This window comes from Gymnoscopelus braueri (assembly GCF_963280865.1).
Source record: "Gymnoscopelus braueri genome assembly, chromosome: 8".
NCBI lineage: Eukaryota > Metazoa > Chordata > Actinopteri > Myctophiformes > Myctophidae > Gymnoscopelus > Gymnoscopelus braueri.
Window position 1 is genome coordinate 44,555,111 of NC_137609.1, and position 23,326 is coordinate 44,578,436.

Consider the following 23,326-nt stretch of genomic DNA (forward strand, 5'->3'; position numbering starts at 1 on the left):
TTCTTTTACTGCCTTCACAGGTGTTAGCAATGATACTAATGAAGGCTCTGTTCCATTCTGGTCAAACAGAGTCAGGGTGCTGCTGATATTGTGCATGTTGGCTCACTGGAAACACTCTGCTACACCAGTGGGTCTCAAAGTGGGGTCCAGGTACCCTCATGGTTCCTTGGGGGGGTTTCTAAATGTCCCCTTAAAAAAGGTGTGTAACTCTGAGAGTGGTTCCATTTGTACACTCAGAGTTATGGGGGTCCTTGAAATTAAAAGGTTTGAGAACCACTGTGCTACACGAAATGGAACAGAGCCTTTATAGTATCATTGGTAAAACCTGTGAAGGAAGTAAGGAAGAGGCCCAATTTCTTTCCAAAAATCTTAATATATATTGAATATATATATATATTTTTAAAGCGAACATTTGTAAAATAGTTTTGTTCCAGGGACGCCCAGAAGCAAAGATCTGAGTTACAGATGTACGCTTTAAAAAATATACACTCAAAGATTTGCACAACTTCTCACGATTTTCCAAAAATACCAGATCTATCTGCTATTTTTTAATAGCCAAAGAAATCTAAAATGACAGATTTGTATTGTCCTTTGTGGCAAACCATGCTTGCCTTGGACTTAAGCATATGTATTGCTTACTTATATTCGTCATAAGGCCGCAATAATACACTGCCACTGAACTCTAAAGCAGTTAGCATTAGATTTTACAAATTGACAGAGGTCTAAAGAAATGCAATTTCAGTAACTATATACTTACTTCAAAACACCCAATCATCACCGTTCATATAATGTGCAGCCATTCAATTTCAGGATAATGTTTGGACATCGTGATAGCTATACAAATATAATCGATATAATTTGCACTTAATCCCACTGTCAAAGCATTACTTGCTTACCAATAGTTGCCTACCAAGAGTGAATGACATTGGTTGGTCAGATGTAATGCACATTGTGAACCAGAGGATGGTGCTGCATCCCCACAAGATTGCTAGCCTTTTCAAAAGGGTGAAATGAAAAGGGTGAATACTCTGTTACAAGTAAAAGTCCGGAATTCATTTGAGTAAAAGTACAAGTATTGGTATCAAAATGTACTTAAAGTACCAAAATTAAAAGTACTAAAATGTTTGAAAATAGCAGATCTACAAGCTCACAACACGTCGCATCGGCTATTTTCAAATAGCCCAGGTATAAAATAGGGCTAAAGTGGTTAATGTATGTTTTATATATCTGCAAAGTAACTAGTAGGCTAACTAAAGTTTTCAAATAATTGAGTAAAAGTACAATATCTGCCTCTGAGATGTAGTGGATTTGAAGTAAAAGAACTGATAACTGGAAATAAGTAAATAAGTAAAAATACCTCAACTTAAGTACAGTACTTGAGTAAATGTACTTAATGTAAATGTACTCTAGATTAAACAGGGACAAAATAGCAAGAGTAACCCCTCGGTACAAAAAAGGAAGCAAATTAGACCCCGGCAACTACCGCCCTATTTTTATTCTCGGTTCCATCTAGAAATTCATGGAAAGAATTGTTTATGAACAGGTTGAAAAGTGTCTTGCTGAAAAAGTCTAATTTACAAACTCCAATCTGGCTTTAGAAAATCCCACTCCACTGACACATGCCTTCTCTATTTGAACGACCACATCAAACAAGAGGTGGACCAGGGCAAATACTGCGGCATGGTCATGCTGTACCTCCAAAAGGCTTTTGACACCGTTAATCACTCTATTTTGATTGGTAAGCTAAAAGCAATTGGTTTTGATAGTACATCGGTGAGCTGGATGCAATCCTATCTAGAGGAACAGGTGGTGGAGGTGAACGGAACCCTGTCCCCCCCCCCCCCTCCCAGTGAGCTGTGGCGTTCCGCAAGGAAGCATACTAGGACCTTTACTGTTCCTGATATATGTAAACGACATGTCATCAGCTTTTGACTGCAACTTGTTCCGGTTCTCGGTTCTATGCTGGTCTCGGACATCAGGGACAGGCTGCAGGTTGAAAAAGCTCTCAGCTCTGAACTCGATACGATCCGCATCTGGCTCACTGATAACAAACTATCATTACACCTGGGTAAAACTGAATCCATTCTCTTTGGGTCTAGTTTTAACCTCGGCAAGGCCGACAGCTTCACAATCAAAGTGGGTGATGATGTTATCACAAGAAAAGAGGAAATTACCTACCTAGGTTCCATTTTGGAGGCAAACCTTTCCGGTGATAAAATGGCAACAAGAGTCATCAAAAAAAATATTTTGTACAGGATTTCCTCTAGTCAGTAAGAATACTTTGAGGATTCTTAAAGGGACCCTCATCCAAGGTCACTTCGACTATGCATGCACCTCATGGTACCACAACACCACTAAGGAAGGCCTTAAAAACAAGGCTCCAGACATCCCAAAACAAACTGGTAAGGCTACTTCTTGGCCTTAAACCTACAACTCATCTAACCCCTGCTTATTTTGCTAGGGTCGGATGGCTCAGGGTTGGGGACAGAGTACAGCAACTTGCAATGGGCCTGGTCTAGTACTTCAAAAACGTAAATGAAGTCCACAATCACGACACCAGAGGTAGCTCCACTGATCACGTCCAACCCAGATTTGGCACAAACGAGGGGTTGAATTCGTTCTCCTGCTATGCAACAAAAATGTGGAATGCCCTACCAAAAATATTGAAGGAGTGTAAAACCCTACTCGCTTTCAAAACTGCCCTAAAAGAACATCTTCAGGAGGCTGCAATTCTAAACTGGCCCCTGTAAAAGTTATAACCTAGCCCCCCCCTCGAACTGTGCACTGTACATATTTTTAGTTTTTCTTACCTTTAAACTGTTTAAATGATGTTCTGCATAGTAGTGTCTATCTGTCTGTCATTTAGTGTCTCCAGGAATTGAGTAGGCCTACGTGAGGACCCCAATTGAAACAAGCCAGTGGGGTTTTTGGGGCTTTTCAATCCTATTTAGTTGACATTGTATTTTGAACTGTACTTCCATGTGCTTTTTTCTCTGCAAACCTCTTCATAAAGTATTCAATCAATCAATCAAAAAAGTTATTACTTTAGACGACTGGCACTGAGTATATCTAGTTTAGTATTGTCTTTGACGCCAAGGATGCAAGGCCGAAAATCTGTCTGTCTGTCTGTCTGTCTGTCTGTCTGTCTGTCTGTCTGTCTGTCTGTCTGTCTGTCTGTCTGTCTGTCTGTCTGTCTGTCTGTCTGTCTGTCTGTCTGTCTGTCTGTCTGTCATCATCAGTGGTTGTCCAGAACCAGTGTGATAAGACCTTTATTGATCCCCAAGGGAAATTCTGTCGACAAAGACGGCACAGCAGTTAAGAAACAGATTACAGGACAAGAAGAAAAGTGCTGTAGATACAGCACGGTAGAAAAAATACATCACATTCAATGCAACACCACCAATAATCAGCAGAAATATACAAATATACAACACTATTCCATTTTGGGGAAGGTGTCAGTCCACTCATACACAAGCTCAGCAGACAGTGTCATGCCCATGAGAGCATTTTTCCATCTTTATGGCAGTCTACTCCCCAAACAGTGTTCCAGAATCCATCATGGTACTGACAGACACGATCAGGCTAAGCCTTTATGTGGCATGGAGCGCATGCATCTTCAGCAGGTACTGGGTTAGATATCGAGCGTACTGTACACTGCTCCAGCAGGAAAAAAGTACTTCAACATGTTCTCCATGAGAGAGGTTAAGTTTATGTGGATGAGAAGTGTAGGGTTTATTAAAGGATCCCCATTAGAGACCCCTGCTTTCCAGAACAAAGCAAATACTACAGACATGCAATACAATAAAATAAATACATTTAAGTATACAAATAATAAACAAATGATTTTGAACAAAAACTATAACTACATAAAATCAAATAAAAAAGTCCAGTCATATTAAACAAATACAAAAATTACAGTTACGTTTTTGAAGTAATCTTGTTGTGAATTGTAGATAAGATAAGGCAGATCGTCCCAGAGTGCTATTGACCTATATATAACAGTAAGTTTGAGAAAATGTGTTCTTGGCGCTGGGAGTACTTGTTACCAGAAGCTGCTCCTCCAGTGCTGTAACCATGTTTGGAAGCCATAATTGGTGAGCCATGGTGTGTGTGATTGGTACGTTCTACCCACCGTCCCCTGACTTTCACTCAATTACATTATAGAACTATACCGGCTGGTTCCAGCACATCTGCTTGGTTACAGGAAGAATAACCATGCATAGGCAAGTGCTAATGGGGAAGTAAAGTTACAACAAACAGCTGCATGGCAATGGTGAGGTGAATACATGTCATTCCCATGTCCACCAGTGACCATATTTGCTGCCTGCTGCTGAGACGCCTGCTTGGATTGGAAGGTGCAAGAGAGACCTTGACCTGACCCTTAGCACATAAGATTGACCTAAACCTTAACACATTTCCTGCCGGGTATTAATTAATTCATTATGTAGCGTGATGTGCGAGTGCACGTAAACAAAGCATGTCTCGCGCGCGACATGCTTTGATTTGACATATTTAATTTACATTAAATATGTTAGTCATGTCTTTGTATATTTAGGTTTTTTGTCATTTCTGCCCTGTACAACTTCAAAGCCGCAAAGCCAAACAGAAATGTACATTTTAAAGGGCATTTTTATGTCTAAGACCAAGGTTACCACACCAGCAAATGACAGCAAAGGACTCCATAAAAGCCATAAAACAAAATCATCAAAGTCTGAAATTTGGCTAGCTTCCTTAAACACAAGAGGCGCTGCTGACCTCACACTATTTCAGTATTTAAATCAAGTTTCAGACTATTGTCAATAATGGAACCAAGATATTTATGAGTGGTTACCAAATCCACTGTCTGGTCATTTATGGCACTACTCTGAGGAGCTGGTGGAGATTGTCTAAAATCAATGCGCATGTCTTTAGTCTTTGTGACTACTGTGTTGTAGGAATGCCTCATAGCATGTACATTTTAATGACCAGTCAATTGAGACTAAAGAAGAAAGAATAAAATACCTGTCATATGTACATAGGCTAAATCTTTTAATATTGTTATTATTATCATGGAAATCTTTAGCGTTTTGCTAATTATTAGGGCCCACACGTTGACAATCACTGCTCTATAAACTTGACTTGACACAAACTGTGAATGATTAATTTCTGCTATGGATGAGGTGAAGGTTGCTCATGACTTTCTCCAAGCACTTAGCCAGAACAGATGTTGAAGCTACAGGTCAAAGTCATTCAGGGCTTTGGACTTGGGTGATTTCACCAGTATGGGGGGTCAGTCAGGACACAGGACTTGTCATTATAGTATACTTTACTGGAGTTCCATCCAGAGAGTAGCACAGGAAAACCCTGCTATAGTAGGAAGCGCCCCAGCCTGTGTCTTAGAATAGAATAGAATAGACTTTATTTGCCATTTGCACAAGTGCATAGGAAATTTTGGAGCTCAGCTCCCAGGGTCAGCATTTTAAAAAGAAGACAGAGAAAACATACAGTACATCCTACAATCCTACATGTATCCTACCACATTCCCTAAAGACAAATATCAAATATAATAAATAAGCACGTCATAGTCTAAAAAACAGTGCAAATAGTGGTGCAATTAATCTTATCATGATCTGTCCTAATTTATTTCATCTGCTCTGATTCAGTTCATCTGTCATATTGACTACCAACAGAGTAGCACAGGAAAACCCTGCTATAGTAGGAAGCGCCCCAGCCTGTGTCTTCCGTGAGGAAGAAGCCCAACAAATCCATTGTGAGACCTTTAAGGAGGGCCATTCAAGTGAAGCCTGCAGTACCACCAGGGCCCAAGAAACCATCACGCCAGAATGAAATGTTTGGAACGGGGGAGTCTGGTGCAACGCTCAAGTCCAGGACCTGGTGAGACGAAGGAGGAGCCCGGCCGGTAGGCCATCCACAGAGCCTAGTCCCTCCACGTGCCAGAGCCTCTCCTCTCCCCAAGCCCCCGGCAGAGTAGTTCCGGAGAAGCGGATTGAGTGGCCCTGTCTTGCCCTAAGAGGACTGACCGTGGGTAGCTACTGGGACGTAATTCAAAGGGAAAGATGAAAAAACAAACATAAATCAAGACTATTCTTATTTTTGGTAGCCTACATACATTTATAAATGTAACAACAACAGCAACAACAACGTTTAAAACAATAATAAAATAAAAAATAAATATTAAGGGAATAAAGAGATGTGAAAACAAGAGCTGTGTCACAATTTGCATTAGAAAAACTTTTTTCTGTTTGATTTCTGTAGGCTACTGTTTGTATATTTCATTTCATGTCAGTTCAAGTATGTGCTGGTTGATTACTTGAATTCTTTGTACTATAAGTTTGTCAATAAAATGAAATTAAATCAAATCAAATAAACTTTGGCATTCCACGTTATTCTTTATTAACGCCAGCAGATGGCGTTCATGATCAAGCCGTAGCGTTCGTGTACTGTGCAGACAGAGGGGAGAGAGTCTCGTCTCGGCAGGACTTCCACCGACCGTCCCACAGTGTTGCCATGTCCGCTTATTATTATAGGTGACTTTGGGCTAGTTTTTCTGTAAAGTTTCTTGTAAATATTGGTAGTTACAGGGTTTTTTTTTTTTTGGGCTTGTTAGTTGTTTCTAAAGTGTCGTTGGTTATTTTGGGCTTGTTTCCTCTAATGTTGTTTAAACCAGTGGTGCTCAATAATTTTCAAACCTCCCAAATTAATATGTATTATTTATTTGTAGACCGTCACACAACCTTCTGAAAATATGTTGTGCCAGAGAGAGATACCCCCGGCCCATACAAGATTTTGTGGCTTTGGAAATATTCCTAAATTTTCACTTTTTTCCCCACCTCTGCAACATTCCACGATCTTTCTTTGAAAATAGCAGATCTACAAGTGTAGACCGGCTATTTTCAAATAGCCAATGAATGCATTTAAAGCAGTGGTCCGGCGACCACCAGTGGTCCCTGGGAGGGTACCAGGGGGTCCCCAGCGAAGATTAGTTAACATAGCTGTTATAGTTTTGAATGGCTTAGCTTTGGCTATTCAAAAATAGCAGATATACAAGCTCAATGCGTGGCACCGAGTGCCGCGCTATGAGCTTGTAGATCTGCTATTTTTGAAAAATCTTGAAAATATGCGCATATCTTTGAATATATAAATATTTTAAGCAAACATTTTTTTACTAAAATCTTTGCTTCTGGGGGTCCCCTGGCACAAAAATAAATTCAGATGTGTTCCACTGCCAAATTTGTAATCAATTTAGGGGTCCTTGGCATGAAAAAGGTTGAAAACCACTGATTTAAAGTGCTCATGCATGTGGCTTCTTTTGGGGCTCGTTTCTCTCGCAGAACCTGGCAACACGTGGAACCGTCCCAGTCGGTTAAAGTGGGAGTAGGTGATCTAGGATAGGCTGGGAGTTTTGTTCGGTTTTAGCGGAGCAGCGGAGAGGAGCCGTCAGCAGCGGGACGGAGGAGCAGGAACCCAACCGACCCACTGGATGTGGGACAGGAAATCTGACGTACACACACACACACACACACACACACACACACACACACACACACACACACACACACACACACACACACACACACACACACACACACACACACACACACACACACATCGGGCCAGCGGTGGTTGCGTTGATCAAGAAGTCCACGGATGACAAAGCGGACGGTGGTTGTGTGTGTGTGTAAACTTTCTTCTCCGTGATCGGGTTTGATCGCTTTGCATAGAATAAATCCACCCAGCCAGCCATAAGCAGGGACTTTGTTTTAGGGAGTGTTTTTGACCCGGGGTCGGAGGAGATCTCACAGGAGAGGATCATCAGGGCATCATCACCTCACCATCATCATCATCATCATGCCACGGAGGACCGTGCAAGATGTCACCGTGCAGGACGTCCAGAAGCGCAGGAACCCCAACAAACACTACGTGAGTCAACACAACACACAACACGTCGCATCTGATTTAGACCATAAACTTCGTCGTCAAGACGGTGTCGCGCGGAGAAAGTACTAGTAGCGTCGACCCGCTCTTCGGGCACCCTCAAGCAGTGTTGCCATGTCGCTTGTTTTTCTGTAAAGTTGCTTGTAAATATTGGTTTTGGGCTTGTTTCTAAAGTGTAGTTGCTTATTTGGGCTTGTTTCTAAAGTGTAGTTGCTTATTTGGGCTTGTTTATAAATTGTAGTTGCTTATTTGGGCTTGTTTATAAAGTGTAGTTGCTTATTTGGGCTTGGTTCTAAAGTGTAGTTGCTTTTTTGGGCTTGTTTCTAAAGTGTAGTTGCTTATTTGGGCTTGTTTCTAAAGTGTAGTTGCTTATTTGGGCTTGTTTCTAAAGTGTAGTTGCTTATTTGGGCTTGTTTCTAAAGTGTAGTTGCTTATTTGGGCTTGTTTCTAAAGTGTAGTTGCTTATTTGGGCTTGTTTCTAAAGTGTAGTTGCTTATTTGGGCTTGTTTCTAAAGTGTAGTTGCTTATTTGGGCTTGTTTCTAATGTGTATTAGATACTTATTTGAGCTTGTTTACACATTTGTTTTATTATTATTTAAACGAGTGGTTTTGTCCCTAACCCACATCTGAAAATGTTTTGTGCCAGGGAGCCCGTACCAGATTTGTGTTGTTGAAATGTCTCAGAAATCTTTCAAATATTCCACATTTTATTTCAAGACTTTTTGTAAAATAGCAGTTGTGAGCTTGTGGATCAGTTATTTTCAAATAGCCAATGTATATAGGTTTGTTTAAAGTGCTCATGTTGTGGCCTATCTATGAAAACAAGCCGAGAAGAAGCGACTACATTTTAGTCGCTTCTTTTCGTAGACCTGGTTGCTTATTTCTCTCTCACACACTGGATCTGGCAACACTGCCCACAAGGCGTCGTGAGCTTGCAGATCTGTCCGTTTTCGGCATTATCACTCTGTTATTAAAATCAAGTATGATTCTGGTGATCGAAACTGTGATAATTCTTTTTTCAAGACATAGCAACCGATCTGTGGTTGTGTTTTACCCATAGAACTGACTGTGTGTTCTGTTTCTTTATTGGTGTGCTGAGTGACCCGGGTAAAAACAAAGGGAGTATCAAGTTACAGCCTTTTGCATTACAGCTGAAAAACCTCCATTCACTCTTTAGTACAGTTACAGTAACGTTAGGCAGCCACATGCAGTGGTGGAAAAAGTACTAACATGTTTTACTTAAGTGAAAGTATCAATATTGCTATGTAGAAATACTCTGTTACAACAAGTAACTAAGAGTCCGGAATTCTAAATCTACTTGAGAAAAAGTACACAATTATTGGTAATCAAAATGTACTTACAGTACCAAAAACAGAAAGTAGGCTACTCATGTAGAATGTCCCATTTCACAAGTTTTCAAATGTATAAAATGTATGTAGGGCTGAAGTGGTTAATGTAGACTAGGTTATGTTATGTTATAATAATCAAAGTTACAAAGTAACTAAAGTTGTCACATACTTTGTGTGGAGTAAAAAGTACAATATTTGCCTCTGAGATGTAGTGGAGTATTGAAAATTGGAAATACTCCAGTAAAGTAAAAAATAACTCAAAACTGTACTTAAGTACAGTACTTGAGTAGAGGTACTTAGTTACTTTACACCACTGCTCATAACAATGAAAAATGACTTCAGAAGTTGACTTTCTTAAAATCGAAAACTGTAAATCCTTATTGAATTAAGAAATAAGAGCATGCAACATGTATCTTTATGACTAAAACTCAATGCTCACTTTTAAGTGGGCAAACCATGCTTCTATAGCTGTATTTTTCTATTAAAATGTTCAGTCAGTCCAGTCGTAGGTCCACCAGTCCCAGTCCTTGTGGTCCTATGGTTAGTTCCCAACAGTAGTGGGAAAATTACTTTTTTTTACGTAAGTACAAGTATCAATACTGCAAAGTAGAAATACTCTGTTACAAGTAAATGTCCGGAATTAAACATTTACTTGAGCAAAAGTATAAAAGTATTGGTATCAAAATGTACTTAAAGTACCGAAAGTAAAAGTACTCATTTTGCTGAATGTCCCATTTCACAAGTTCAATATGTATACAAATCTTTTGAAAATTGCAGATGCGACGGGTTGTGAGCTTGTAGATCGACTATTTTCAAATAGCTGAAGTATATATAAGGCTAAAGTGGTTAATGCATGTTTTGTAATAATAATCAAATTCTACAAAGTAACTAGTAACTAAAGTTTTCAAATTATTGTAGTGGAGTAAAAGTACAATATTTACCTCTGAAATGTAGTGGAGTAGAAATAAAGGTGTACTTGAGTACATGTACTTAGTTACTTTCCACCACTGGTACCCAATAACCTGTGAGTTTGTACCCAGGCCTTAGCTTACAGAGCCTGGACATTGTTGTCCAGGAAGTTCTCCACGTGGGACAGTTTCTGTCTGAGGTCATTTTCATGTAGTGTGTACACAAAGCCTTTGGAGAAGTATTTGCGCAGGGAATAGCTTGCTGTTTTATTTTCAGACAGCACGTGGCATGTACCACAGGGGCTACAGCATATATATTCAATACAATAGAATGTTAATTTCAGACCCAGGGGAGATCCATATCACAATAAAAACACAACACAATGAATAGAAAAAATAAGCAGAATAAGAAAACAAAACAGTGGTTCTCAAACGTTTTAATTTCAAGGAACCCCATAACTTTCAGAGTTAGCCTACAGACCTGTAAGGGTCCATTTAGTACCCCCTCAAGGTACCCTGAGGGAACAGATTAAGTTTATTCATTACTTTTCTCATCATGAATTGACTTTGTGCAAGAAGAAAGGCTTTTTTCCTCCCATTATCTCTGTAAATTGCACTTTGAACCAACCCTCTGTCTGGAGTTAACACAGCTTCTGAAGTGCTTCTGAATGGTTGGAAAAAGGCACACTGGTTAATGCGGTATGGAGTGCCATTAGATAATAATGCTGCAATCGGCCCATTACCACCACAATGTCTTCTTTGACATAATCTCTGCCACCTCAGGGCTTCTGTTTTGAATTAGTACCTTCATTGCAGGGGGAGAGGAAAGAAAAAGGAGATAAAGAAGAATGTGGCTTTAGGCCGATGGAAGGGTGTTTTTCCCACCAAATTACAACAGCCCTTCCCTGTTGGATACAGTATGCAGGGCATGTGAGGGATTCAAGAATAACGGGACTTGGTTAAAAGGCACTTTTTCACGCAACTGAAAAACAGTAGAGAGCTATTCATCCTTGGCGAGTGGTAAAACAGTAGGAGGAAAGTGTGGGGGATTTTTGCCTGCGAAGCTCAGATGGAAGTTAATTTTAAGCAGCAAACATGACATCATTGCGTGTAGGAAGCAGCGAGGGCCGCTGCCAAAGGCATAGCAGGTGTAAGAGTTGGCTTTCATTGCCTTCGCAATCTGTGAAGGGCCATGCATGGCGTGTGTCCCTCCTTACATCCATGTATGTGTGTGTAAAATGATGACGGGGTGGATGTGCTGGTCAACAGACCTCAATGCTGTGAGTGTTGGTTGAAGGACAGAGGGTTCTAGGGGTCCCATGTCTCCTCCATCTGTCCCTGTGTTTACTGGTTCAGTCCGCGTTGGACTCTATCCCTATGGTCCTCGCTCCACCGTACAATCCGGAGTGCAGTGTCATTTTAACTATTCAAGTATAAATGAGTCTGTAAAGGCAGATTTTCACACTTTCAGAGTTCCATAGTCTGTCTGGATTATACAGTGTACTTGCATACACACATGAGGGCTGATCTTAAAACCTCTCTAAACACTCTACCAAGAGCCTTTGTAACCATTGTTTTATAATGGAACAAATAATAAATCTTTGTTTCTCAACAATGACCTAATTTACATTCACATTCATACCCTGAAGGGAGGTTCTTTTCATAAATCCTTTTGGGCTTCTAACTTGTATTCTCCCCCCCCCCCCTCCTGTAATTAACATTTTTTATGTGCTAATAAACAAACAAACAAAAGAAACCCTGGAGTTGCCCAGAACAAGCACCCAGGAGTTGCCCAGTACAAGCACAGTCCTCTGAGGATTAAGACTTTTTTTTGGATAGCTATTATAAACTCAGAACTCAGTTCATATAAGGACTTTGTTTTGTAACTTTTGTGCAATAATTGAAGCCAAGCAATTCCTAATAATGCTGAAAATGTACATGGACAGGAATTGGATATAATGCAACAGTGCATTGTAGAACATGCATTCATTAATCATCAGACACTAACTTTTATAGTAGACAAGACAATACAATAAAGGTAGAATAATATAATAATCATTGTTCTATTTATTTGACTAAGCCTTGGTGTTGGTCTGAGACCTGGCTTTGGAGCGAAATTAGACGATAGCTATCTACAAGCTCACAATGCATCACATTACGTTGTGAGCTTGTAGATTGGCTATTTTCAGCATGTGACACCATTATATGACAGAGCATGAATTGGGCATTAGCCTACAGTGGACGAGCTCATGGCCAGGTTTAACTTCAAGAGCCCTGACACTGAGAGAGAGAGAGAAAGAGAGAGAGACAGGGACAGGCAGACAGACAGAGAGAGAGAGAGAGAGAGAGGCCAGAAAAGGTCTGGGATCCAGGCCAACAGAAGCATTCATCCAGACACAGCTACCCACCAGGGAGTTTCCGATCACCTCCCTGCCTCTCCTCATCTCCTCCTTTTAGGGGGAAAAAAGCCAAGTGTTTGTTGGAGTTGAAGCCTGGCCAACAGACTGTGATGATTAGGCGAGATGACGACAGTATCATAGATGCTTGCTTATTGACTCCTTAATTAAAGTCTTTGATCCGTAGCTGGTGTGGAGGAGGGGCTGGTGGACAGTCACACATAGCCTACATATAAAACTACTGACGTGTAACTTCAGTTAGTGCTGTACATTTCACAAAGCTGGTCTTGGTTGCCCCCTGCAAAACAATAAAACACGTGCAGAGTAGACCAGTCGGGTGCTCCAGTATATTTTATTTGGGTAGTCTCTCGGACTCTCTCCTGAAGTGCCTAGGCATTATTATGTTCTCTGATTCAAGTGGTCCCTGTTGAGCACCGACAAGCCCTTCTACTGGCTGAAGCATGTTGGACTTCTCTTTACCTGGTCTTGGTTACACAAATACTTTGCACATATATATTTTTACTATATAGCAGGCATATTATTGAAGGTATACTTTTTTGATTAATCGAATAAGTGAAAAGTGGGTTTTATTATTTACGTTTTCTTATATATATTATTTTGGGGTATATTATATATATCAATGTATCGATGAACAACGTAAGCTTTTTTTATTTCACTTTTGACATATTGACATGCCCAAAATAGGGATCAATTATTATTATTATTTTATTAAATGATCAATTATAAAAAATAAAAGTTGAAATTGATTTAAATGTCATCAATCAAACAATAATATAGGGGTGCAACAGATAATCATTAACTGTTGCGTCAGCCCTTTATTATTGTTTCTAAAGAAGTGATGAAACTGATGACATCAGCTGCCTTGGCATGGTGATTTCCTGTGTTACGTGAAGTGATGATGTAGGCCTACACGGAGTGGGAAGTGAAATCATAGACATCCCTGTGGTATTCCTGGAAGCGGATGACTTGATGATAATGCAGATGACTGTCTTGTCTGTGACAACCACCTGATTTTGTCAGACATATGCTCCTTCTGCGTGCGTTCCCATGCCACGGCCAATCCAAGTCACGCCACAGTCAATTAGAGTGACTGTGAGTCAGGACTGAGGTCCCCTGGGAGTTTGATTATCGGATTCTTGACAATTATGGCGGTGCGCCAGATAAAATGTTAACTTCTATTTTTGTCCTTGCGTTTCAGGTTTACATCATCAAAGTGTGCTGGAGCGATGGCAGCACCGAGATCATTTTCAGACGCTACAGCAAGTTCTTTGACTTGCAGGTGAGTTTTGTGTGTGTGTGCGTGTGTGCGTGTGTGTGTGTGAGCTCAAATCTGAAGTCAACTTGGAGGCCCAGCGCTTGTGACCAAGCCCTCCTCGTTCCACCCACGGATAATTATAGTGTGTGCGAGCAGAGCCAGCAAATACCCCGACAGAGTTAATAGAGAACAGTAATGAATGTGGATCTCTCTCTCTCTCTCTCTCTGATGACCACAGAAATGTCTGAATCAAGCTTCAACGTCAGACTGGGCACTCGTTGCACAAGGAGGAAATCTCATCAGTGTCCTAGTACCACTTCCTGTTTCTTTTTCCCCCCCAATGCAATCTCTCTAGGCAAAAGTCGCTTCATATTACCCCTGAGAACAACCTCTTTCTGGGAGCGTAAACTCAATTTGGTGGCAGCTCGCTGACCACTCTAATTGGATCACTTTGATCCATTTGCTGCTTTTAATTGATCGGGATAACTGAATAGTCTGTGCCAGTGTAATGGAATACAGCACGTTGGTTACTGAATAATATTGATGTGTCCAGGATTTGCGAGGTTGTGAATACAGTGTTAACACAAGAGACACAAACTCTCTATTCCAACGCTTATTTCATTACATTAATTTAAGGCCGGAAAAGCTGCCAAGTAGCGTGCTAGAGATTAGCCATGGCTCTTATAATTTACAGCAGTTTTGAAACTTAGCACCTTTCTCTGTCATTGCAGTCTTGCCAAAGCAATTCTCCTTCTGTTGCCATTGACAATAATCTTTATGTGAGAAGAACGCAGGTAGGCCATCGTGGCTTTTTGTTTGCCCAATATTAACTTAGTTACTATCAGAACTAAGAAGTTAAAAAGCTCTATGATGTGCACCCTACTGTGCATTTAGAGATGTTTCCGGTGGAGTGGCATTTTCGCTCGTGTAGCTCCGTGGAGACACTACGCATCTCCGTTCTTCATATGCCTGCTCACCAAGACATTGCGCTGCACCCCATAAAGAGTAGTTGATGTATGGATATGATTGGGATTGTGATATTGTAGATAAGATAATTTAATGTTGCCATATTGTTAAACGGAACGTGATGCTGTGTCGCACCCAGCAAACGTACAACTCTCCATCTTAAAACCAAGACGCATTCAATCCCTTCCACAACTCCCATTATCGTAGTTCCTCCAACATTTGTGCATGGTAAATCTTTACTGTATATGACATCCCCATCCCACCTACTCCTGCTGCCCCAGGCGACATTATGGTGTATCAGCGATTTGTAATGGCCAGGACTCACAATATGAAAATAGAAAGGATCGCCCAAGCCTAGGATTGTGTATGGACCACTTCATCAGAAGGAGTTGAACTTGCGGTTGGAGATTCCGTTTCTCTGTACAAAAACTGCACCACGTGGAAGTGTGTCATTATCAACAAAGATGCCACAGTGGTGAAAAGATCCAGTGACTTCATGGAGAAGCTATCAGCCCAGAGGCATTTTTGAAACACATTCAGCTGCTTCCTGCTAGGCTGTGGGTGGGCTCTCAACGGTGAGGGAGATGACGATAAGCCCAGTTCGATTGAATACAGGCCGATCTCTTATCTGCTGTTATCTGCTGTTATCTTCTGTTATCTTTTGTTAGGTTTGGCATTAAGGTATGAGCCTTATGGCTGTTGTATTGCTGACTGGGAGAGAGATTATTTGGGGGATGTTGTAAACATGGTGTCACCATTATGTTTCATGCTATGCTGTTGTAACTTTGTAAGATTAGTGACCTCAACATGTTTTTTTTATTTTTATTTTGAGGCAAGCCCTTGTGATCCAAAGGTCTGTTCCTTAATTGGGATTTTAAGGACTTGACCTTTCGATATCATAATCACAAACCTGACCAGAATAGTAAGAACAGTAATATTCTTTAGTGTTATAGCACTTTTAAAAACCGAGTTAGCTTCAGCTTATCATGAATTATGTGCTTGTTTGTTTATTAACTAATTCCCTGCCAGACTTATTTCTGGCTGTGTTTGCCTACTGCCAGCGATTTAGTGTTTTTTATAACTTTTAACTGTGTTCAACTGTTTGTAGACACACAGGGTAGTTGTGTGAGTGGCCCAGAGAAGACCGTTTCAATCGGCGACATTCCATTTTGCAGTAGTAGCATTTTCAAAACAGCGTCGCTAAACAGCAATCAGCGAGGAGAAAAACAACAACCGAGAAAAGACCGTTTGAAGGCGGGACCTAAACAGGAAGCGGACGGGAACGAAAATCTCCGGATACGGATATTTCCATATCCGGGTGTGCACAGACATAGAGTATCCATACAAAATACCTGTCGCATATAGAAGAAGAATCTAAGTTCCCTGAACTAAACAGAGAATCATACACAGTCAGCTTCAACATCTGTATATACCCACATAGTAATGCACATGTGTGAAACCTCTCGAGATTATCTGCCTGAACTAGCTCATAAGCTAATATACTAACTAATTAAGACGGAGAGGAAAATAGCAACCAACAATCAGGAGTAGCCTTACTGTAACAGAGTAAAAGAGCTAACCAACTAAAATAAAAGGAAACGGCAAGATCCTAAAGGAATACTTTCTGAAAAAAGTATGTTTAAGGAGTGATTTGCAAGAGAACACTCAGTTATTTGTAAGGTTGGATTCTTCAGCAAAGTTGTTCCAGAGCCTTGGAGCCCTGACAGCAAAAGGTTGGTTAGTGATGTCTGAATCATCCAGCCTTGCACTAACTCCCACCCAACCACATGTATCTTCCTTTGTCTCCCTCTGGTCTCCTTTTCCTCTCATCTTTTTGATGCACACCTCTCTCTCTCTCTCTCTCATTCTCTCACGCATATCCTCCCTTTATCACTGTATGTCATCTTCTAATATGCTTCTCCCTATGACAGAAATTAATGAAAGACTGGCTGCGAATGAAATTAAATGAACCGCTCTGTCACCGCTCACACCTAAACTAGAGCCAGACAGATACATCAGTCTGGCCGATATATCAGCCATTATTTAACTTGTTTAAATAATGGCTATATACAGCTGATTTGTCCATACAGCTGATTTGTCAAAAAGTAGCAAAAACAGCAGATCTACAAGCCAACAACATGACATGTTGTGACATGTTGTGAACTTGTAGATGGTCTATTGTTGAAAAACATTATCATCTAAGTATTTCAAATTTATTAGAATTTATTTGGCACTTTTTTGACAAAATGGACTGAGTCTCCAAAATCAGATCAATCGGCAGATCAATCGGCATCAGACCCAAAACTGGTATCGGTCGTGGCTCTGTCCGGGAAATCTAACAGTATTCATCATGTCCTGTCCAGGTGGTCGGCCTGTGTAAAGTAAACCTCAGACTACAATGGATTCTTGTTCGATCACTGGCCACAGGCTGGAGCTGATTCATTTAGAAAGCTTGTGTATGTCATCATTCTATAGTCTGCAGCCACCCCCCCTCTCTTTCTCTCTCTTCTCACACAACTATTTGTCATGCTGTGTGCACTTCACTTCCAACTGGGTGAGGCAAACCTAGACCAGGTATTTCAATTGAGCAGCTAAGCGGTGCTTGGCAACAAAGCAACACAAAGATGGAGACGGTGTCATTAGATAACCATAGCCCTGACGCTAACTTGCATTCCTTCGGCTTTTAAAAGTAGTGGTTTTGTCATATTAGCTAGCCCGGTAACGCCTCCCCTTCCTCCTTGGATTAAAGTGTTTACCTGTTGATGAAGGTGATAAAAAACAATGCCATAGCATTAACTCTGCCACATCAAATACAAGTCTTGTGAACTGGACCTGTATTTGGATGTTGTTGATGTGTTTACTTCTCTCTAATTATTGATATGCTGTTTGTCTTGCATTACACGTGTCCTGAGAGTCAATGCTACAAGTTAATTTAACCTCCAGGGACCTCTTCTGGCATGGAAAGGGGCAGGAACAACATCCCACTGTCTACCATTGGTGGAAGAAGTACTCCAAGTAAATGTCCTGTATTCAAAATGTGTCTTGAGTAAAAGTACAAAAGTATTGTCATCGAAATATACTTACAGAACCAAAGTTAAAGAACTAAACTTTTTCAACATTTGTAAAATAAATTAAAAAATTGGCGCTCTTGTATATCAGCTATTCTCACATAGCCTAAGTATAAAATAGGACGTGTGTGGTTTATATGTTTTGTAATATTATTGTAACATTGTAATATAGCTGTCAATTAAATGTAGTGGAGAAGTGAAAAGTACAGCTGCCTCTGAGATGTAGTGAAGTAGAAGTATAAAGTATTGAAACATGGAATTACTGAAGTTAAGTACAAGTATTTCAAATTTGTACTCAAGTACAGTACTTGAGTAAATGTATTTTAGTTAGTTTCCACCACTGCTGTCTAGCCTGCAGCCATGAAAACATGCATAAACGTTGTGCAAGTCTTTCTGAGAACTAATCAGCAAACTGGAAATGAAGAAACGATAAATCAATTAACGTCTTTAATCATACCATAAATCACCATGACATGTTGTCTGTGTTTTGTCATCACGGCTAACCCAGTATCCGTATTCTAGGGAACACTTTGGCAGAAAAATAGTAGATCTACAAGCTCACAACACGTCGCAATGCGACGGAGAGGGAAAAGGGGTCATTCTAGTGGCTTTTTAATTTTATTTCCATGCCACCAAGCACTGTTTCCATGCTGTACACGTGTCTCTGCACACCAGCCCAGCCTTAGCTTCTCCAATATGTTTTGAATAGGGGTGCAACATAATAACCATAATAACCAAACAACCAAACTAATTATAATACTATTTATGATAATAATTATTATCATACAACAGGTAGTTCCAACCAAGCAATCTGGTTTGTTGAAATGGGCTCTCCAGCCGTGCTTAAATGAGCATGACAGCACACCTAGCCGTTTGTAAATGAAAATTAATACAACATAACATTTCAGCTGTGCTGTTCAGACGGAGTCTTGGCAAAGCTGCTTCAGTAGCACTATGCTAAGCAGCTAGGCTAGCAGTTTCCGTCTGAGTTTGCATCAGTTTGCATCTAAATCTGACTGATTGATTAATTGAATATCTTACTTAGAGAAACAAATATAACTGTCAGCTCAATCTCATTCAATGTGTGGTATTGATTCATTTTGAGAAGGTTTGTTGTTGCGTGTGAGTCTCAATTATTCAATTAATCAAAAAAGTTATTAACAGAATAATCACTAAAAAAATATTTATAAATAGTTACCCTAGCCCTATTGTGAACGCAGACCTTGAAGTGCTGTAAAGTTATATAAAATCCAAATATATTGCTGCTGTGCTTTGCCCTCCAGAATCAAACAGCTGTCACATATTTTCCATGTGCAGTAATGTAGTAACAAAGCTTCATAAAAGACGGGGGCGTATATATGCTGTACAATTCCTTGCTGCGAGCACAGGGGGCTGCCTGTTGTGAGTGCTTTGCAGTGAAAAATGTGCCCATTTGGTGCTAGTGCACAGCAAGCTATTGCATTCGTGCAGTAAACCTCATCTACATCAGTGCAATGCACTTTGGTCTGGGAACAATTTCTTATAACATGTGCTATCACTTAGAAAAACGCTGAAAGGAAGATATATGTACTTTGATACAGCAGATAATAAGTGAATGCTGTGAATATGAGCTATGTGATAAATGTGTTTTTAGGAGATTTAGTAGTTGTGGACTTGAGTGATGGACTTGCTTCTGGAAATAATGTGGTACTCGGAAAGAATCCTTTGTTTAGGAAATTGTCAAGATGTGTCACCCACATCCAATACATTTATCTTTGGTAAAAACTCAATTTCTATCTGCCATGCATCTTATCTGACTTTGGGCTGCAGGAAACCGCTAGCAAAGATTGCCGTAATAAACATAAGTATTACAAGCAGTTTCACTCTTGTTTCCTTTAGTTTATAACTGTTGGGATTGGAAGTGGTTCCAGGCATCAACTCTCAAACTTTCACAATGCCAAACTTGAAATGGCAGATCTTTTCTTTGCCACTTGAAAGCCTTCTTGTATTTCTAGTACTTTTCTTCTATTTTCTCTATTTATTCTTGAGCTGTTCTGCTCTAAGCTCATTTACTGTAAGGCATTAACTAGGCTACCACTTCATGTACAAAGAGCAAAATTTCAGAGGAATAAAAATGTGTATTTCCTAATTAATAGGGCATTTTATTTTTCTAACGATAAACACCAGGTACCTTTTCCATGACCAAAATAGATGTGCAAGATTCTGGAATGAAGCCCTTTATTTCTCCCCCTTGAAATAATGAGCCTTTTGGACTGGAGGCCGTATGCTGAGAAGAGAGCATAGCTAGGAGGAAGGCAGACAGGGCAGTCAGTCAGGAAACGCATGTCTAAACCCCAGTCTCCTCTTGGCATGTTGACACAGCCCAACAGAGGCTGCATGTTCTCCCGTTAGCCTGATGATATGCTAGCTACTAGTCCCCTTAATCTACACTAGTGTTTCTCAATGTTTTCATTTCAAGGACCCCCAGTTTGATGTGCATTAGTAGGCCATGGACCCCCATTTGAAATGACAACAAATATATAATCCCTTGGACCGCAATCTACATTCCTCAGTGTTAATTTAACCACTTAAATCCTCTAGACTTAGTAAACTGGACCTGAGTTGGTTCCCGCTTTTTTTCCTCTACACCAAATCTCTTCACCAAAAATAGCCGATCTACAAGCTCACAATGCGTCGCAATGCGTTGTGAGCTTGCAGATTGGCTATTTTGGGCTGCTGTTCCCTCCAGAATATGGATGCTGGGGTGGTCAAATCGGGTCCATTTTGGTTCCATTTGTTACACTCTTGGAGTTATCGACCCCCAAGTGTCCATTTGGTTCCTAACTATCTATCATTTAGTTGGAGACCCCCTCAAGGACCCCTGGGGGTCCCTGGACCACACCTTGAGAACCGATGATCTACGCCAGTGTTTCTCAACTTGTAAAACTGGGATCCATACTGTAAGTGGGTCTCCAGATGAACTGACGAGGCTGCAGACAAATACACTTTAGTTGAGCATTTCCTATTAGCCTATATAGATGCTGAGTTGGGAATAACAATAGCAGTGAACATTCCAGCCCATATGAAATTATGTTCGCTGATGTCCTAAGACCCAAAAGCAATGGGTTCAATCTTTACCTATTAATATCTCAGTTTTTAAGCTGTTTTACCATTTTCTTTTAAAACACGTGGCTCACAAATCATAAAAAAGGCTTGAAAACATTATTTTATGTTATTTTCTTAAACCAGTGCAGAGATTCCAGGTAACTTCCGGGTTGGCCTACAAAAAGTCGCGTTACACAAACCTGGTTGATGCTATTTTTGTGGTTAGCATAATGCTAACCACAAAATAATATGAAGCAACCGACAGCTGACCGGGCGTGTTGGAATTTGGCTCATCTCCCAGCAACATGAGAGTGTTTGGAAACCCACTGGGTCCTGTCATCATGGTCAATGAATGTGAGACCAGTCAAAAAAACGGAATCATGTAGAACCCTTCAGATTTAGCACCGCTGGCCCTGAGCCTCTGGCAAATGTTCATGATCCTCGCTTTTAATGCAGTTAACGCCACCGGGGGGGAAAAAAACTGATGACAGAGCTTTCACGCTGATCATCATACTAGTGCGTTTCTGCAGGACTGCACTTATTTGTGTGCATCTTAAAGTTGTCATGCAGTGGAATTGTCCACACAAATGTATTAGGGGCGCAATAGGGGGGGCGTTAATCAAACTAACCAATTTAATCTATTAGTAATCAATCCCTTTTTTGGGGGGCATGGTGTTATATAGGCAAAACGTTAAACGGCACAAAAGTTAAAATAGCTTGTAGATCAGCTATTTTAACCATTCTTGCACGAAACCATTGTGCGACAAAGTATATTATAGGGTTTAAGTGGCTAATATTCGATTAATTGGAAAAGTTACCGATAGAGCAATTGCTAAGAAATGAATCTCTAGTTGCAGCCCTGTGTATTAAATGTGTAGCTCTATCAGAATGTGCAGTAGATTTGAGTGTCAGAAGTAGACATCCATTCAGACTACCATTGGTATTGCAAAGAGACCAGCCATTGTGCCCGGGCATTGCACGCTTTCATTCATAAGAGTGCGGTGCCCCTCGGATCGTCTTTTTTTTTAAATGCTTTTGTGGATGTCTGGTTGATGTGATCACAGAGGATATGGGCTAGACAAATAATAGCCTCCCGGAAAATGACATTAGTCTTTGACCCCGTAAGAATTTGTCAAACGAAATGACAGCATTTGAAAGGCTAACACTATTACTGCATACATGACATGTGCTTTTGGGAGTAGTAATGGACTGGCTATGTGACTCAGCAACAATGGCCAGTTCTCTTCCGCTTCCTGTGACACCGTTCTACCACCAAACAGACCTCACACCTGGGGCTAGTACACATTGATTGACAGCTGTGTTTTTCTGGAGGCTGCTTTGCTAAATAATTGTCATTATTATCACTTTAATCGTCTGGAAGCACTTGACAAAATATTTATTTCATCGTGTTTTTACCATATTAATAATACTAATAGAATGATACATGTAGATTACGTACGTACGGTATATGGTATCATAATAATGCAATTTTATTTCATCACACTTTCTCACAGGATATCTGCTGATTTAAGTACTTGGTTGACAAAATAGTGACACTTTCACAAACGGAAGCCTCTTTAATAGATATGTTGAAAGAATTATCACAATAGTTCCACACTAATGGATGAACATGTGGTCTCCGTATGTGTCTGTGTAGTCCAAATATCTATATCAATCTGCTGTCACGTCCTAATACAGTCAAGCTTGCATTAACTTCCAGCTGATCAGTACCCAGCAGGGCGTGCTTGCTAAACATACTGACCTTGGGATGGTCTTCTAATCTAAAGGCGAGGCGTTCATGTGAAGCGATGAGCTACTGCTCCACCCAGACTGACATCCCGCCTGTAAAGCATGCATATTTAATGTTGTGTACATGATGTAATTGTCATCTTGAAGCAAGGGCAGATGTCGGTACTCCACCCAGATACCTCTTTGCTTCATCCAGATACAGCATGTACTGTATTTACTCCATCCGGTTTCAGTGTGTATTTACTCCACCCAGATACTTTACTCCATCCAGATGCCTTTGCTCGTTTGAGTGGCAGTGATTACAGAGTACACTCAGGGTTTGGAGTAGAGATGGTCAGACGAAGGCGTGTGTCACTCGCTTGTCAGACGCAGGGGAACAATTACAGCGCGTGGAGTCTTCCTCTTTGTTTTTCTCTGTTGTTCTCTCCTTTGATACGTAAGGTATCACATTCCAACATAGTCTAGATATCGCCAAAGTGTCCAAATCCATAGCTGGTTCAGCAACCTAAACAGTCTCATAGGAACTAGGTTTCGATTTAAAACAGTCATCAGTTTTATGAACAAAAATAAATAAATAAACTACTCTGTCATGGTT

General features: G+C 40.5%; 1 protein-coding gene across 3 annotated transcripts in view; it reads left to right on the forward strand.

Moving 5' to 3' along the window:
• Positions 1–7,431: 7,431 nt before the first annotated feature.
• Positions 7,432–23,326, forward strand: part of sh3pxd2b (SH3 and PX domains 2B) — a 233,610-nt gene continuing 217,715 nt past the window's right edge. For all 3 annotated transcript variants that reach the window (XR_013933647.1, XM_080436258.1, XM_080436259.1), the window contains exons 1-2: positions 7,432–7,920; positions 13,808–13,888. Coding sequence is in view for 2 of the 3 variants with exons in the window: in XM_080436258.1 (XP_080292384.1) it covers positions 7,849–7,920; positions 13,808–13,888 (153 nt within the window). In the remaining variant the exon portion in view is untranslated. The remainder of the gene's footprint in view (positions 7,921–13,807; positions 13,889–23,326) is intronic.